Source organism: Equus caballus, chromosome 5 (genome assembly GCF_041296265.1).
Source record: "Equus caballus isolate H_3958 breed thoroughbred chromosome 5, TB-T2T, whole genome shotgun sequence".
Lineage (NCBI taxonomy): Eukaryota > Metazoa > Chordata > Mammalia > Perissodactyla > Equidae > Equus > Equus caballus.
Genome location: NC_091688.1, coordinates 35841622 through 35858718, shown reverse-complemented (window position 1 = coordinate 35858718; position 17097 = coordinate 35841622). Strand labels below are relative to the sequence as shown.

The following is a 17097-nucleotide window of genomic DNA, read 5'->3' as shown; positions in this document are numbered from 1 at the left end:
GCCAAATACTATTCCACTGTATGGATAGACTACATTTTGTTTGTCCATTTGTCTGTTGATGGACATTCGGGTTGTTTCTATCCTTTGGTTGTAATGAATAATGCTGCTATAAACATTCACGTACAAGTTTGTGTGGACATGTTTGACTTTATTTCTTTTGGGTATATACCTAGGAGTGGAACTGCTGGGTCATTTAGTTAACTCTATATTTAATCATTTGAGGAACTGACTGTTTTTCAAAGCAGTTGTACCATTTTACATTCACACCAGCTATGTATGAGGGTTCCACCTTCTCCCCATCCTTGCCGATACTTGATATCTGATTTTTTGATTCTAGACATCCTAGTGGGTGTGAAGTGTATCTCACTGTGGTTTTTATTTGCACTTCTCTGATGACTAACAATGTCAAGCATGTTTTCGTGTATTTATTGGGCATTTTTGTCTTCTTTGAAGAAATGTCTATTCAGATCCTTCGCCCATTTTTAAATTGCGTTGTCTATTATCGAGAGAGTATATACTCTAGATACAAGTCCCTTATCAGATATACGATTTGGAAATATTTTCTCCCATTCTGTGGATTTTTTCACTTTTATGATGGTGTCCTTTGAAGCACAAAACGTTTTAATTTTGATGAGGTCCAATTTATCTATTTTTCCTTTTGTTGCTCATGCTTTTGTTGTCATATCTAAGAATCCTTAGCCAAATCTAAAGTTACTAAGGTTTTACCCCTATGTTTTCTTCAAAGTTTTATGGTTTTAATTATTACTTTTAGGTCTTTGATCTATTTTGAGTTACTTTTTGTATATGCTGCGAGGTAAGGATTGAACTCATTCTTTTGGATATGGCTATCCACTTGTCCCAGCACCATTTGTTGACAAGACTATTCTTTCCCCACTGGATGGTTTTGGCACCCTTATCAAAAATCAGTTCACTGTACATGTGTGGGTTTATTTCTGTACTCTTAATTCTATTCCATTGGTATCTATGTATATTATTGTGCCAATACCACACTGTTTTGATTACCATTGCCTTGTGGTAAGTTTTGAAATTGGGAAGTGTGAGTACTTTATTCTTCTTTTTCAGGATTGTTTTCTTATTATGAATCCACTGTGATTCCATACGAATTTTAGAATTTAGTCAATTTCCACAAAAAAGTCAGCTGGGATTCTGATAGATATTGCGTTGAATTTGAAGATTGTTTGAGGAGTACTGCCATTTACATTGGGGAGTATTGCCATTGATGTTGATTCTTCTGCTCCATGAACATGGAATGTTTTTCCATTTATTTAGATCTTCCTTCTTTCAACAATGTTTTGTAGCTTTCACAGTATTGTTTTGTACTTCTTTTGTTAAATTTATTCCTAAGTATCCTTTTTTGCCCCTGTAAGTATTCTTTTGGATGCTATTATGAATGGAATTGTTTTCTTAATTTCATTTTTAGATTGTTCATTGCAAATGTATAGAAATACAATTGATTTTTGTATGTCAATCTGATGTCCTGCAACCATGCTGAACTCGTTAGTTCTAACGTTTTTTCAGTGGATTCTGTAAGATTTCCTATATATAAGATCATGACATCTGCAAATACAGTTTTATTTCTTCCTTTCTAATCTCAACGCCTTTTATTCATTTTTCTTGCTTAATTGCCCTGGCTAGAACCTCCAGCACAATGTTGCCTAGACGTGGCAAGAGCTGATATCCTTGTGTTGTTCCTGATCTTAGGGGAAAACATCCAGTCTTTCACCATTAAGTATGATGTCAGCTGTAGGTTTTTCAGAGATTCACTTTGTCAAGTTAAGAATGTTCCCTTCTATTCCAACCAAGAGCAAGTTAACATTCCCAAACTGAATTCACCTTTGCTCTGCCTTCTGTCAAACTCAAACTTCTCCTATTCTCATCTCTTAGTTGACACAACTATTCTCCTATCTTACGTTGGATTCTCTAGAAGCAGAGCCGGAGAAAGGAATTCTGTGCAAGTCGTTTATTGAGGAAATGCTCTCAAGGAAAATCTGGAATGGAGTGAGGGAAGCAAGATAGGACAGGGGAAAAAGTTAGGCAAAAATATGGGTTCAGCTCCACTGGGAACTCTTGGCACATATGTCCCACCTTGAGGAAAGGGGGAAGGAATTTTGTACCCTAGTATCATTTGCTGATAAGACAATTACTGATTGCATATCATCCCTGATAATGCAATCCCTATCAGAATCCCTTCTTTGCAGAAACTGACATCATAACATTGGCTGGGGTGCTCTCCCTGGGAAGGCATTCCAAGAGTTTCCAGAAGTGGCTCCTGTTGGCACAGAGGGCAATTCTCATGAAGATGCAGCTGTGAGCTATTAGTAGTCAATACTCACACTTCCTGCTAATGGGGATCTCGATAGGGTACCAACAATGTCTACTACAGTCCACCTCTAGCATTGCTCAGATCCATTTGCTTTGCATGTTAAGCTCACTCTATCCAGGCAGGTTCTCCAGCATTCTGGTTAGTTACAATTTCTGGGGACACTTATAAGAAGAGTTGCTGCTGTTGGTCCCAAAGTTGTAAATAATATTCATCATCTCCCTTCTCTACCACCCATTCTAGATCCTTTGCCTAGCACTTCTGTTAGTCTAGATGGCTTATCTAGTGGGGTAATCCAGACCCTCATCCCTGAAGGTTCTGAGCCCCTGGAGACCATGCCCTTATCAGGCTGTAATTGTTTACTTACTCATTTACAGTTAAAACTGAGTATAGGAGGACCAAGAGATATGCCAGGGATCATACATGCATCAACACTTTCCTCTCTGCATAACGTAGCAGCAGTACAACCTCTTCATGACGAACAATCAGTTATCCCAGACAGTATGGTAACTTCTTTCTTTGCCTGATAGTTTGCTGGCATTGGGACCAAAGTGACTAGATGACAGCCATATCTTTAAGTTAACTGAGACTCTTTTGTTGTGCCTGGTAGAAGCATCCCCCTTCTGGGCCCCAGAACCTCCAGACCCACAGAATTTAAAGTTGCAGGGATGGGAAACACAAATTCCTCAGGTGGATCACTGGGAGTGATGCTGAATACGGTCATTCCTATTTCTCCCCTTTGGTCCCAGAGCTCATGAATTCTACCTTTTGGGGATAAAGCACCCTATTAAGGTCATGTAGGTTTATACTATAAAGGACAGCACCCCATTCTTGCTGGCACCACAAATGCACCTTCAAAAGCTCATCCCAGGTCAGAAGATTCTGGATGGAAAGGCATTTGGTAGGAAAGGTGGATCCCACTGTCACGTGCCCATTGATGTACCTGCTTTGCCATTAAGTGGATCCCTTGTTCCAAGACATTATTACGTAGGACCGCATGCCAGTAGAACATATTGGATGTTCTTGGATGGCAGTATTGGCTGAGGCACTTTAGGCAGGATAGGCAAAGCAAAATATCTATCAGTCCTGATCACAATAAACTGTTGCCTTTTCCAGAATAGAAAAGGTTCAATGTAATCAACTTGCCAGCAAGTGGCTGGTTGTTCTCCTTGAGCAGTGGTACTGAACTAGGGGATCAGCATTGCTCTTTCTTGCTGACAAGGTCGGACATTTAGAAATAGCAGTAACTAGGTCAGCCTTGGGTGAGAGAGAAGCCTACGCTAATAGGCCAAAAAGTAGCCACCATCTCTGCTACCACGGTGATTCTATTCGTGAGCACACTGTGCAAGAACTGGGATAGGTCAGGGTGTCCTGAAACCATCCTGTCTATTTGATTATTATTTAGCACTTTCCTAGTGAATACTTTAAGTCCCACTCTCACAGATCCACCCAAATGCTCTTCACCAGACCCTGTTTTCCCCCATTTTCCTATCTTGCTCCTGGGCCCCTACCAACCAGCTCACTGACTGAGTTCATGTATATCCTTGCCTTAGGCCACTTCTCTCTCCAGACAAAGCAAATGATCAGGTACATTGCCTAAAGCCCTACTCATTGAGAGAATTTCCCCTCCTCATTGTCTTTCAGGACCACTCCTGATGGGGCTGTTGAGAAGCAGTAGTCCATATTTGGCTTGCCCTAACATATCAAGCCAACCCATCCATGAACCAGACTTGGATTTTTTTCCCTCCTCTGTCAAATGGTTGAAGAAATTCTTATGTTGCTGTAGGTATGACCTAAGAGAAAGGTATCAGTGCAACAGATGTAGGGAATGTGGAGGTCTGGGGCCCCTTGTTCAATTTAAATTACCTGTGCCCACCAAGTTTGCTTGGGCTTCTTCCCGAATGTACCATTTCCATTGTAAGACGGATTGCTATTGTATCCACCCAATCTTATGACTTGGCAGGTCTGACAATGACCAGCTGGTTATACAGGCAAGCAGTCACACAGTCACTTGATACTTTGTGGTTAGGTACTGAGTCTCTGTCAGGACCTAAGAGTATGCCAGGAGATGCTTTTCAAATGGTGAAACTTTCTCTGCTGAAGATGGCGTCACCTTACTTCAGAACCCTAGAGGTCTGTGCTGGAACTCTCCTACTGTGGACTGCCCGAGAATCCAAACAGCATGTTCTCCTAACACAGATACCTCTAGTACCATAGAATTTTCCAGGTCATATGGCCCAAGCAGCAAGTGAAACCAGCAAACAGCCACTGATGATTAAGTAGCTAGGAACTACAGGGTTTTTTTCCTTTTTGCAATTACTGATTATAGCTTTTAGCTGTTTAACCCACCCATTGATAACTGTGCTGTTTAGGCAATATGCTATCTGACTCCCACTAGGTTCCTTTAGATAACATCTCCCTGGAGCCTGGGTCACCATGGTAATGGGTGTTTGAGCTGTTCTTCAGGAATTAGAATCCCTTTGTCCGCTCCAGGTCGGTTGAGACCACCAACTCACCAACTGGGCCCATGCAGATGCCCAATAGGCAACCTTCTGACGTCAGGAGGCTAAAACTCCCCCTTCAGATCATGCTAATGCCACCATTTCGTGAGCGCGCATCCTATGAAGAGGCGTGGAGTCTGACTACGCTTGCGCAGATCATCAATTACCTTCCTCTCCTCATCTCCGATCACCTATCTCCACATTTCAGATCACCTTGTCCCCCATCCCATAGAGATGCCTGAGTCCCTATTTCTGGGGAAACAGATTTGAGACTCATGCTCTTGCTTCCTCATATGGCTGCCTTGTGATTAAAACCCTCTCTCTGCTGCACTCTCGTCATCTCGGCGTTTGGCTTTCCGGGCAGTGGACAAAAATGAACCTGGTGTGGTAACACAAGGCTACTTGTATCACAGACTGGACCTGCTGTGGAGGCCTTTCTTGCATTCCCAAGTACAAAATATGCTGCCTCCAAAACTGGAAGAGGCCTACTAAGGCACTGTGCTTCTTTCCTGGGATAAAAGTCACAAGATGCAGTAACTTATCCTATTCTTTAGAGAGGATGTCCCAGACTGCGCCAGATCACTGGACTCCTAAAAACTTAACCAATGTGGCAGGGCCCTGCATCTCTGCAGAATTTCTCTCTCACCCCCTGGAGTATATGTGTCTTACCAAGGAATCCAAAATACTTGACACTGCTTGTTCATTAGATCTGATTAGCATATCCTTAATACCTGATCAGCATAAGCTTAATAAAGCAAATAAATGTAATATTCTGCAGAATGTCCAGGTCCCTTTGGACTACTGTGACAGAGAGGGGGAGAATTAACATAGCTCTAGATCAAGACTGTGAACTTATACTGTTGCCATTGCCATCACTTGCAAATGCAAACTGCTTCTGATACTCCTTCCTCATGTAAGGAAAAGATGTATGTACGATGTATGTATGGAAAGAACATATTAACTAGACCAGGGCGTCAGCAAACTTTCTGTAAAGGACCAGATAGTACATATTAATAGCCACATATCTATACCAGAGGCTGTGTCACTCTCTCTAGTAAAGAAAACACATCTAACACAGGACTACAATTGGGACTACTACTTGCTTGAGTTTGCAGTAGTACGTTGTAATCCACCTTGGCCATCCAGTTTCTGCAAGGGTCAGACAGGTGAAACGAAATGATATGGAGACCAACATCCCTGCATCCTTTTAAGATTGTAAGGGTGGAACGAATCTCTGCCATTTTCCCCAGAATGCAATATTATTTTTTACTTACTATCTTGGCAGAGGTGGGGTAGAGTTTCAGGGGCTACTACTTGGCCTTTCTGCCAACTGCCAAATATGTCCATTCTGATTATACATTTAGAAACTGGAAATATGACCATAAAGTAGGCGTTTGGATGCACTGTGAGACAGATTTGAGCCAGCACTCCATTTAGCACTCCATTTATCATCTGACCACGTATTTCATTACTGTAATGGGGTGGGATGGGGGGTATAAGGAGGGGAGATGCTGTGGCAGTGCTTTGTTTCCCTGGGTATCAGTGTCAACTCAAACATTGTATCCCTGTTTTCTAACTCAAGAATTCTTCTTTCCCTAGTGTATGGTTAACTAACTAAATGGCTCTTTCAATTGATATGTTGAGTCTGAGAATTGTCTCAGGTCTAGAAACTGAGCAAGGAATCCTGACTTTTCAGTGAAGTTACTGGCCTTAGTCTTCTGTTCAACCATCTGTAGTCTCTCTTAATTATATATAAATCAATACTCTCCTTGGCTGCCCATCTACTTGGTCTGCAGGACCACCCACATTCCGTTAGCCATTTCCACTTTGACCTTGCTGCCCTTATGGAAATTTACCCACCTTGCTTCTGAGAGTTAAGTGTTGCCATTTGGCCTCTGCTATGCCAGGATCCTATCATCCCCACTGCTACCACAGAAACCAGTTCTTAAACAACATCCCCTTCCATCAGCCTCCATCCACAGAGACAGCCACTTCTAAATTTCTCAAAGATGCGGGTGACCCCTTCATTAGAGCCTCTCCTTTACAGAAAAATGTTCAGTATAATATACATTCATTCTTGCATGCCTACTTCCTCTAAGCCTTTTGATCACTTCCCGTATGGTTGTCATCTCTGCTTCATTTACTGTGGGCCATTGTTTCTCTCAAGCTCCCCAAAGCCATCTCAACAGCATATTAAAAGCACCTCAGGGGGCCCATGCTATGATGTTCTAGAGTCACAAGAAAATGTCCCTATTATCACAAAATTTATTTAAATTTGATTCTTAATTCATGAAACCATCCAAACAACCACACATTTGTTTTCTTACAGAATTTTGGAACAAAAGGGCACCTCCTTTAAAGTTTGAGAACACCATAAATACTTCTCATACAGCTTAAACCTAAGCTTTGTCTGCGCCCAGGATCCAAACCTGAGAATCCCAGGCAACCAAAGCAGAGTGCGTGAACTTAACCACTAGGGCACTGGGCTGGGCCCTGTAATGGTTATTTTTAAGCGCAGAAAGGGAAGGCTAGAAAAATACTAGAGATGTCCTTACAGTGACACACTCTTGTTGAAGAAAAGCTCGCTAGAGGCAACTCTCACGTAGGAGAGAATTACAAGTAGAGAAATATATCAGTTTGGCTAATGGAGCTATGCAGAGACTGAGGAGGGCCTCAAAGCAGTGCTCAAAGGTAATCCGACAGTTTTTTACCAGTCTGCAATATGATGAGTTAGAAATTGAGTGTTTAGAAACTTTTTAGCATTTTGACACTGCTGTGATATCCAAGCACATGATCAGTGGACTCACCCTGCTGAACAAGGGCTGGTCAGTTCGGGTATTGTCAGACTTGCATGGTGGATAGCACAGTGGGAACTGCACACTTGTCATGGGCAACAGGAACACACATTGTTGTACAAAGGACTGGATGTTTATAAAACAAAACACCTGCTCCTTTACCACAGACAGTCTGAGAAGGACTGCTCCATCCTTCCACAAGTCCTAGAATAATTCAGATGGTGTTTTTGGAACGGAGAGTTACCTGAGGTCAATTTGTTCACATTCAATTAAAATGAAAATGAGTGACTTGGGGACAAAACTAAAGCAGACTAGGGCATCTGTTTAACAGATTCCTGGAGTAAGCCCTGGCCAGGCCAGCACAAGTGAGAACTTATAAAAGAAAACTGACAGGACAGTAGGCATACTGTTCAAGGGGCAGGGCCCTTTTCTTCTCCCTTCCTCCTCTCTATCCTTGTCCAGTTTTTGGCTGGAGCCATAAGGAGAGAATTTTGGCCATTTAGGCCCTGTGACTTCATCATAAGTCAGCCTGTACTTTTCCCATCTCTTGCAGAGTAGAGGAGTCTCAGATTCAGACCTGGGCTCTTCCAAACTCTGAAAAGACACAGTAGCTGGACCTTCCCTAGCAGCCTGAGGTCTCAAGAACATTACCTTCCTTGCCAATACCACAGAATGTGTGAGATCTTAAGGGGTGAAAAGCCTTAACCCAGGGAAAAGTGACATGTCAGGAGCTCAAAGTGATTCAGATGATGAATGTGAATTTTCTCTGGTAGTTATTTTCTGAGTGCTAAACCAGGACAGCCAGCTGGTCTGACCACACTGTCCACCAACATATGGCAGCTGAGGTCCATAGATCCACTGGCTCCCATAGAGAAGAGCAAGGTCAGCTCAAAGAAAAATAATTTAGAAAACATATTAACAAGATATTACTAATATTAACAATAATAATGTGAAATGTTAAAATACAATATCAATTGAAGGGCATCCCAGATTCAAATACTGAGAGGAAATAAGGAAGGATGGCCATTCAGTCTCCTTTGTCAACAGAGGTAGAGATTGAGCTGAGGAAAGGGTTGGGGTGTGGAACCCAGCACTATAATGTTATGCAGAACTAGTCTGCTAACATTCCTCATACTGCAGTTTATGGAAGCTGAGGAAGATCAGAAAAAGACCTGGATGAAAAACAGGCCACACTCCTCACTTACAATATTTATTAGTCAGGAAAAAGGACCCAGTATGCACCCCACTCCCCTTCCCAAGCCACTTCCCTGAATTAAGGGACAGGATTCAAAGGAATCAGACATCTGAAATATGCCAGAATGTATCTAGGGAAGAACAGTCATTCATTTCCTAGACCTGACACTACAATTATATGTGTTTGCCAGGGAGAGAGGGGTCCAGTGAGAGTGGTGGATGGACTAGATGAGGGAAAACAGGAAGAGCCCTTCTTTGTCACAGCTTGGGCTCAGAGAAAGGTTGAAATAAACAGGTATTTAAAAAAGAGAGAAGACAAGAGGAGAGGCAGGGGGCAAGGAAGGTCAAGAGCTGGGTTCACCCAGATCACACAGCACTGTAGAAAGAACCAGGGCAGTGACTTGAGTTCGCAGGCTGGACAGGGAGTTGGGGCCTCAGCACCTGGAGAGAGGAGAATCCCAGGGCTTCTCTTTCAACACCATTGTGATTAGATGCAAAAGCCCCACTTTCTTTCCCTTCTGAGAATTCAGAACAGTCTGTCTGAAGGCAAGAAGGCATGGTGACAGACCTATAGCCCCAGCCCAGGCTAAGTTTCTCCCCATTCATTCCCAAAGGTCCTGCCCAAGAGAACTACAGAAATACAGAATACCAGGACTCTGTCCCTGCTCCCAGTTCCAAGAAAGGGAGTAGAGACAAGGCACAAAGACCCTGGGTACAAAGGTGAACATGAGTGTGGCCATATATAATATTATTTTTGGAGAGGGAAGGAGGCGTATGCCCCAAAAGGCATGCCTTCCTTCACCCGATGGGTAGCTGGGCTTTTGTCAGCAGCAGAAACCACGAAGAATAGGGCTCACAAAAATGGCCTGCAGAACAGACACCTTATTCCTAGAAAGACAGAAAAACCCTCAGCTGGTATGGCACAATCTTGGATGGGATGACAGAGGGCAGTGGGCAGACCGCTCCTGCAGACGACACTCCTGCCTCAGCTCCCAGTGGTTCTGCTGACTCCAGATGTTCCCCATGGCTGGGAATCAGGGAGGAAAACGTGTAGTGTTTCACATGATCAGACACTGTTCGCCATTGGCACCTGGTGGGCCCGATAGATTGAGGGCATCCAGGTCAAAGTTGAGGCCAGGAGGCTGGAGAAGAGATGAAGGGACTTAGATAGCTGCTCATATTTCAGGTTAGAGTTACTGAAGGTCCATCCCCCGTAGCCACAATTACCATCCTAGGTGGAATCACTAAAGGTTACAGAATCCCAGAAGCTAGGGCTCAGATTAAAATCTAGAAGATATACTCACCATCTCCCCCGCCAGCTCTTTTGGAGGATGACCCAAATCCTGTAGCTGGAAAATAAAGAAAAAGAGCATGAGATAGAAAAAAGAAAATCCCAGAAAACAACATAGCAGCTCAAAAGAAGAATCTGATCTATGGTCTCTCTGCTTTCTCCTGAGGACCGTGCTGTATGGCCTCTCTTGTGCTCCCTCCTCCAATTGGGTTTGGCAGTGTAGCTTCTTTCCCATATATCTCCTCCACTGAATACCTAAGCAGACAGCATCAGTGGGCAGACGACAGGAGGAAGCCTTACCTGCTGCATAAGATCCAGCACCATCTCAAAACGAGCCTTCTGAGTGGCCTCACTGTCTGTGGGGGTCTCTGCCTCAAACTGCTCACATATCTTGCCCATGACACTGTGTTGCTCCTGATATTTTTCAAACTGCTCTGGAGGAAGAGACTCCTGGTGACTCTGCAACCATTCTGGATACTACGGAAAGAGAGAATGGGTGGGGAGGAATTAAGCGAACAATGGACAAGGAAAGACAATAAAATATGAAAAATAATGAAATATGAAGAGGAGAGGAACAGAGAAAGAAGAGCCAAATAAGCAAGTTCAGCATGAGAAGTAGCACTGACTCCACCCAGATAGCCTGGCTATGCTAGCATTTGTGGTCACCAGAGAATGGCCAACCTCTTCTGTAAAGGGAAAATAGTGAATATTTTAGGCTTTAAGGGCCACATATGGTCTCTGTCACACATGGTTTCTTTTTCCTTTATTTTGATTTTAAAGCTTTTAAAAATATATAAAACCCATTCCCAGCTTGTGAGTCGGATTTGGTCCACCCAGACCCTGCTCTGCTGACTCCTGGTCTACACTATTCATTTCACACATAACCATACACTTAACCACACTTAACCATGTGTCACTGAAAAACTTTTATTCCAATATTTTATCTCTTCAGTAAAACTACAAGCTCTTTGATGGCAGGAACCATCATTTAAACTACTTTTAAATTATTGCTAGCACAAAGCCAGTAAACCCTCAGCGAAACCTTGTTGGAGAAATGAATGAAGTTAGAAATGCAAAAAGAGGGGCTGGCCCCGTGGCCAAGTGGTTAAGTTCACAAGCTCCGCTGCAGGCGGCCCAGTGTTTCATTGGTTCGAATCCTGGGCGCAGACATGGCACTGCTCATGAAACCACGCTGAGACAGCGTCCCACATGCCACAACTAGAAGGACCCACAACAAAGAATATACAACTATGTACTGGGGGGCTTTGGGGAGAAAAAGGAAAAAAATAAAATCTTTAATAAAAAAAAAAAAAAGAAATGCAAAAAGGGGTTGATCAGACAACAGAGTCTTGAACCAATTTACAGAAAACTAGAGCTGAAGGATTTCCCCTTCTACCTTAATTATCCTCAGTGCAGTAGCTTTATTCTCTTAGAGACACAACTCCTCCTCACTCCAAATAAGTAAAGGAGGAAAAACAGACGGGACTTGTGCACTTGAGTTACTTTATCTCTGCAGGCTCTGAGCAGAAAGTAGCCCACAGAAGTTGATACGGTGGAAAATGAGGAGGAAAAGCAGAAACAGAAGCTCACAGACCTTTTCTGTGATCTCCTTCAGTGATGGGTACAGCACATCCTTGGACAGTAGGTTCTGCATAATACTCTGCATGATGGGGAGGATGTTCCCTTCTCCATCCCCTTCATCCATGCCCAGCCCTTCCATGGCCTTGGTCAGCTCCTCTTCTGACATGCCTGAGTTCTAGAAAGGACAGGAGGGTGAGCAAGCACACTGCCTTCTTGGAATGTTACCACCCTTTCAGATGGAAAGAACTATTTAAACTTGCCTGTAGCAAAATAGTGAAGCAGGGACAGACTGGAGATGATATCCAAGAGAGTCTGTCTTTTGAGACTCTGCTGGTCAAGTGTCTGGGACTGGGCCCCTTATGGTCCCCTACCTCTTCCCCCTCACCTGAAGGTCAGTAGCATTCTTGGCTAGTCCACTTAGTGTCTCCTTTAGGCAAGAAGTGAATTCTTGTTGGGAAGTTGCATCACTGCCTAGGAAAGATTAAAAGAGCCAAGGTCATTTAGGATTTTAACTGTTTACTTACCTAGACCGACCCGGGTACCAGCTTGGATATGGAGCACTTACTAGTGAATCACTAGCACTTCAATCTTTGAATACGCTATGATTATCTTCATAGTCATTTTGACTTACCTAAATGGAGTATGTGTCAGCTTGTTCCCCATGATGACACCTACAATAACACTGTGACCTTTAAAATGATCAGTTTTCAATCATCTTTTCTATTAATTTCCAACCTAGCTCATCCCTTTCATTAAACTGGGTCCCATCCCTCCTCCCATCTCCTCACCCCACTCTATGGCAATGATATCATGATTGCTATCAACTTTACGAAGAATTATGGTGTTTTCAAGAAACAATGACTTAAGGGGTTTGTTCAGCTATTTCCAGTTGTCTAGGGCCCCCTCCTCACCTACTCTCCCAGCAGCCTCTGAGAGCTTTTGGAACTGCTCCACCAGGTGGGGCTCTTCCTCAGCCAATTCCTTCATTGCCTTCTCGAACTCTGCAGTGGCTTGGGAAGCCAGCTCGCTATCAAACAGTTCCTGGAAAAACTTCTCTTGGGAGGCAAAGAGAGCATCCTGCAAGGAAGGGGTAGTCAAAATACATCTCTTATTTAGCACCCCACTGCACCTGGCCCCTAACAGAAGCCACAGGCAGTGGCCCTGGGAAATGCAGTACTTCCCTCCTACCCACTTCCGTTGCACATTCTAACTACCTCTCTTAATGAGGACAGCAAGAAAGGCATCTGGCCACTGAGGGAAGGATATGGAGTGGCATTCCCAATCCAACTATTTAAATCTGCTCTTTCCTCAGGAAACTTCTTTGAGATTCCTCCACTCAACCTCAAGTCCCTGTTTCACAAGGAATGAGGCCTGCAAGAGCACTCAGCCATGTGAGGCCAAGGAACCCTCCCTTCACCTCCCTCTGGCCCACAGGGGCCTGCCCCACCTCTGCTCAGAGCTGCATGCCCATCCCCTCCCCCTCCCTTAAGTGGGTGGAATTTATACTTTGGCAGTGTCTCCTGGCGATCTCTTCTGGGGCCCCGAAGCATCAGGGGCCGTGGTGGTAGGAGGGGGTGCTGGGGAGGGTTTGGCCTTATCGAAATCATCAAGAGCACCTTCAGAGACAAGAGACATGGTGTGTGTGTTGGGGATGGATGAGGATGCAATGCTGGGGGATTTCTGGGCAAAGCATTAAGAGAATAATCTTTCAAACTGCCAACTTCCCTAAAGTTTTCTCCTTTGTTTTGAGTCTCCCTTTCCTGGCCCATTCCTCCATAAGCCTCCCTCTTCCTCCCCATTACCTAATTTATTGCGATTGAAGGGGAAGAAAGCCCTTGAGGGAGAACAAGCATCTCTCTCAGAGCTGGGAGGAGAGAGTTAAAAGAGATTCTGCAGAAACATCTCCATCTACACAGTGCCTTCCTTGCCAAACTCTAATGATCACTAAAAATCCCATACAAATATCCAACAGGAGCAGAGAACGCAGATGTCCTTAATCCCACTGAAATCACTCCGGAGCCCTAAAGAGAATAATCTTTGGCAAGAAGGCAGAAGCCACAAGATGTCCCAACCAGCTTCCCATGGTCCTGGCACTAGCACAAACTGAGGGACTCCACACTACACTGCACCAGAGAGCATTAAACTCTCTTCTCTTCTCTTTCAATTTAACCCTTCCTCAGCTAAGCTCCCAAGAGCTCCTGGTACTCTCTCTGGCCTTATCTCTGCAGATAACCATATGCCAATTCAGAGTCACTTGACATTCCTCACCCAATCTGTTCATCTTTCCGTCCGCCCACACTCTGTGACTGGGCAAGAGAAAAAAAATATTCACCTCTTCCCTGAAAAGCCTGTGTCCTCACCACCATTCTGCTTGCCAGGCCTAGGAGGAGGACACTGGCCCAACTCTGGGCAAGAAACCAAAGGAAGAATGGAGGACAGGGCTAAGGAAGAAAGAATATCCGCCCTCTTTAAGAGGGCGAACTGTCTTCCCCTGAGGCCTCTCATTCTCAGTTTTTCAAAATAGTGAGAAGGGAGTCAGCTTGAGTTTTGACCTGATGGAAGAACTGGAAAGGGGCCAGGTGAGAAAAAGGTGAAAGGACTGGGAGATGGAGAGAAGTCTTTTGTGTTAAGGAGGACAGGACAGTGCACAGAAGGACGCGCTACGGGCTTGTTAACAGTTAATATCAGCAATCCGTGAGTGTCCAGTTCGCTGCTCACCAAGGACCGAGTGTTGCTGCTAGCGGGAAGGAAGTTAGACTTCAAGAACTTACTAATAACCTAAAATAAGGGGGGTTTGGGACGGGATCGTGAAACACCGTCCTCTGGGTTACTGCTTCTCCTCCGGCGGGAAATCAACAGGCTGGGCCGCTCAGGGACCCGAGGTGAGCTCCCCAGCTCCTGCCGCGGAGGAAGGAGAGAGAGACCCAGAGATTTTCTTCGGGGTCGCAGTCAGACCCTCCGGCCCCGTCCAACCTTTAGAGAGCTTCTCTCGCTCCGCCCAAATATCTCAAGCACTGAAACCCCGGAATGGGTCCTGACACCTGCCCCCTTCGGCCTCTCCCATTACGGGCTCTTACTTTCCAGGAGCTCTTCCAATTCCTGGTCCGTGTCGGCCCCTACACCACAGCCATCCTCGGCGGCAGCCATCTTGTTACCTCCGACTTGCCGTAGGAGGTGGGACTCCACGGCGCCGGCGCCCACCCCGCCCCCGCCCCTTCTGCCAACCAATGGTATTGTGGGCCTCTGTGGAACCGCCATTTTTAAAGGGACAGGAAGCTCGGAATTTTTCCCCCCCCTTTCTCCAGGAACCATTGAACTAACAGAGGAGAACTTTCTGTTATCTTCTGCCAGGTTTCTTACTGGCCTGGCCTCCTTTCTTTCAACTTCCCAGATTATCTAGAGAAGTGGATCTTTCATTATTTCTTCCTGAGCTGTGGGTAGGCCAGAGTGGGACAAACTGCTTAAAAATACCAGTAGCTGTGCATGTATAACCAGTAAGACAGTTATAACATTCTATTCTCCTCTCACTTCCTTCATTATTTCACTCAAATGTCTCTGAAATGCCTTCTTTGGCTTCACTAAATAAAATCGCAGCCCTTCCAACACACATACATATAAACTTCCTACCCTCTTTCCCTCTTTTTCTCAACACTTTACACTATGTATTTTACTTATCGTCTCCGCCACCCCTCTAGAGTTCAAGCACCATGATAGCAAGGATTTTCATCTGTTGTCTTCCCTGCTCTACCCCTGCTTCTTAGGCTAGGGCCTGAAACTTAGTAGGCACTCACTGGCCACTCCTTGCTCTCCTAGACCCTAACGAGGCACATTTCTCTGCAGAATCTAGTGGATATCTCTTATTTCCAATTCTCCATTAGGATTGACAGACTAAAGGAGATAGTGCCAGGAACTTCGTCAGAACTCAATGTTAGCTGAATCAAATCAGGCAGAAAAAGGGACTCTGGGACTTTGGACTGAGCAAGAGGGCAATTCAAATGTACTAGTAATAGGCGCTAGCTCCGTGGTGCAGCGGTTAAATGTGCATGTTCCGCTTCTTGGTGGCCCAGGGTTCACCGGTTCGGATCCCGGGTGCAGACGTGCTGTGGTAGGTGTCCCACATATAAAGTAGAGGAAGATGGGCACGGATGTTAGCTCAGGGCCAGTCTTCCTCAGCAAAAAGAGGAGGATTGGCAGCAGTTAGCTCAGGGCTAATCTTCCTCAAAAAAAAAGTACTAGTAATAGACCTACCTTCCCTGACCTATCTCCTTTTCTCCATATAGAACCCAACCTCCAATTGAGTGAAGCTGGGGGAGGCTCAGATAGAGACAACTCTAGACATTCCTTCCCTCCTCTGGAATTGTTCTGCTATTCAGATCTGTCAGAATGCACCAACTGCCTCAGACACAAATCTTTTTAAGCACTTAGAGGGCATCTACTGTCTGTTGTTTAAGATCCTGTGCTGGGCACAGTGGAGGATAGAGAAATTAGGACCAGCCCCTGCTGTAGGGAAGGCGACTGGGGATTAGGGTGGAGGTAGGATTAGACATACATACAGTAACCATGGCACAAGGAAAGTGTCTTAAAAGAGGTAAGAATAAAGTGCTATAAAGTGTAAAAGAGAGAAATCACATCTAATTGAAAAGCCACTTCATGGCTTTCATCCTTAGCTTGCTAAACACACACTTGAGTACTGTGCTAAGCACCAAATTAGGTACTTACTCTTTCCTTCCAGATAGAGCACATACTTTTCAAGTCATAGCTGTGCAAAATCTGCTTTATTCTTCCAAGCACAAGCGCTGTGATTGGAAGAAAACATTCTGAACTGGGACCTAAATTTCAATCCTAACTCTGTCACTAAGTTACTTTGTTCAAAACACTTTACCACTGTAGGCCTCAGATTACAAATATGTAACATTGAAGTTGGAACTCTAAGGTCCTTTTCAATTCTAAACTTCTATAATCTAATCCTTCCTTGATTAACCTCTTTCTCCCCAACATCTGTAACATAATCAATTCCAGGCTAACTTTCTCATTCAACTCCCAACTGCTTACATGTGTATCTCTAATACGACTATAATTATATCAGACACATTACAGGTATTTCTATTGACTTTACATTAATGTGGTAATATAAGCATGTTAACAAGGAAAATACTGGATGGCAACTGAGAGAATTGAGATGGTTGAAAACAAGCAGGATTCTTCCTTTGCATTATTTCTTACACTTGCTTCTGCTTTTATAGTTTTACTACTGATACTCCCAACACCTCATCTCAGGATTTACTCATCTCCTGCTTTTCTAATGTATGTGAACACTGTGGCAAAACAGTATTTTACAGCATTTTCTTTATATCACTCTCTTGCTTAAGGATTAATGGCTCTCCGTTGTTTAAT

General features: G+C 44.2%; 1 protein-coding gene across 1 annotated transcript; it reads right to left on the bottom strand.

Annotated features, from left to right (window-relative positions):
• Window positions 1-7089: 7089 nt before the first annotated feature.
• PEX19 (peroxisomal biogenesis factor 19) lies at window positions 7090-14917 on the bottom strand. The gene is made up of 8 exons (XM_001491425.7): window positions 14781-14917; window positions 13210-13319; window positions 12615-12780; window positions 12089-12174; window positions 11717-11878; window positions 10423-10599; window positions 10136-10180; window positions 7090-9973 (listed from the first exon to the last, which is right to left on the bottom strand). The coding sequence occupies exons 1-8, from the start codon at window positions 14848-14850 to the stop codon at window positions 9890-9892; spliced, it is 900 nt and encodes a 299-aa protein (XP_001491475.4). The 5' UTR covers window positions 14851-14917; the 3' UTR covers window positions 7090-9889.
• Between the last annotated feature and the right edge of the window lie 2180 nt (window positions 14918-17097).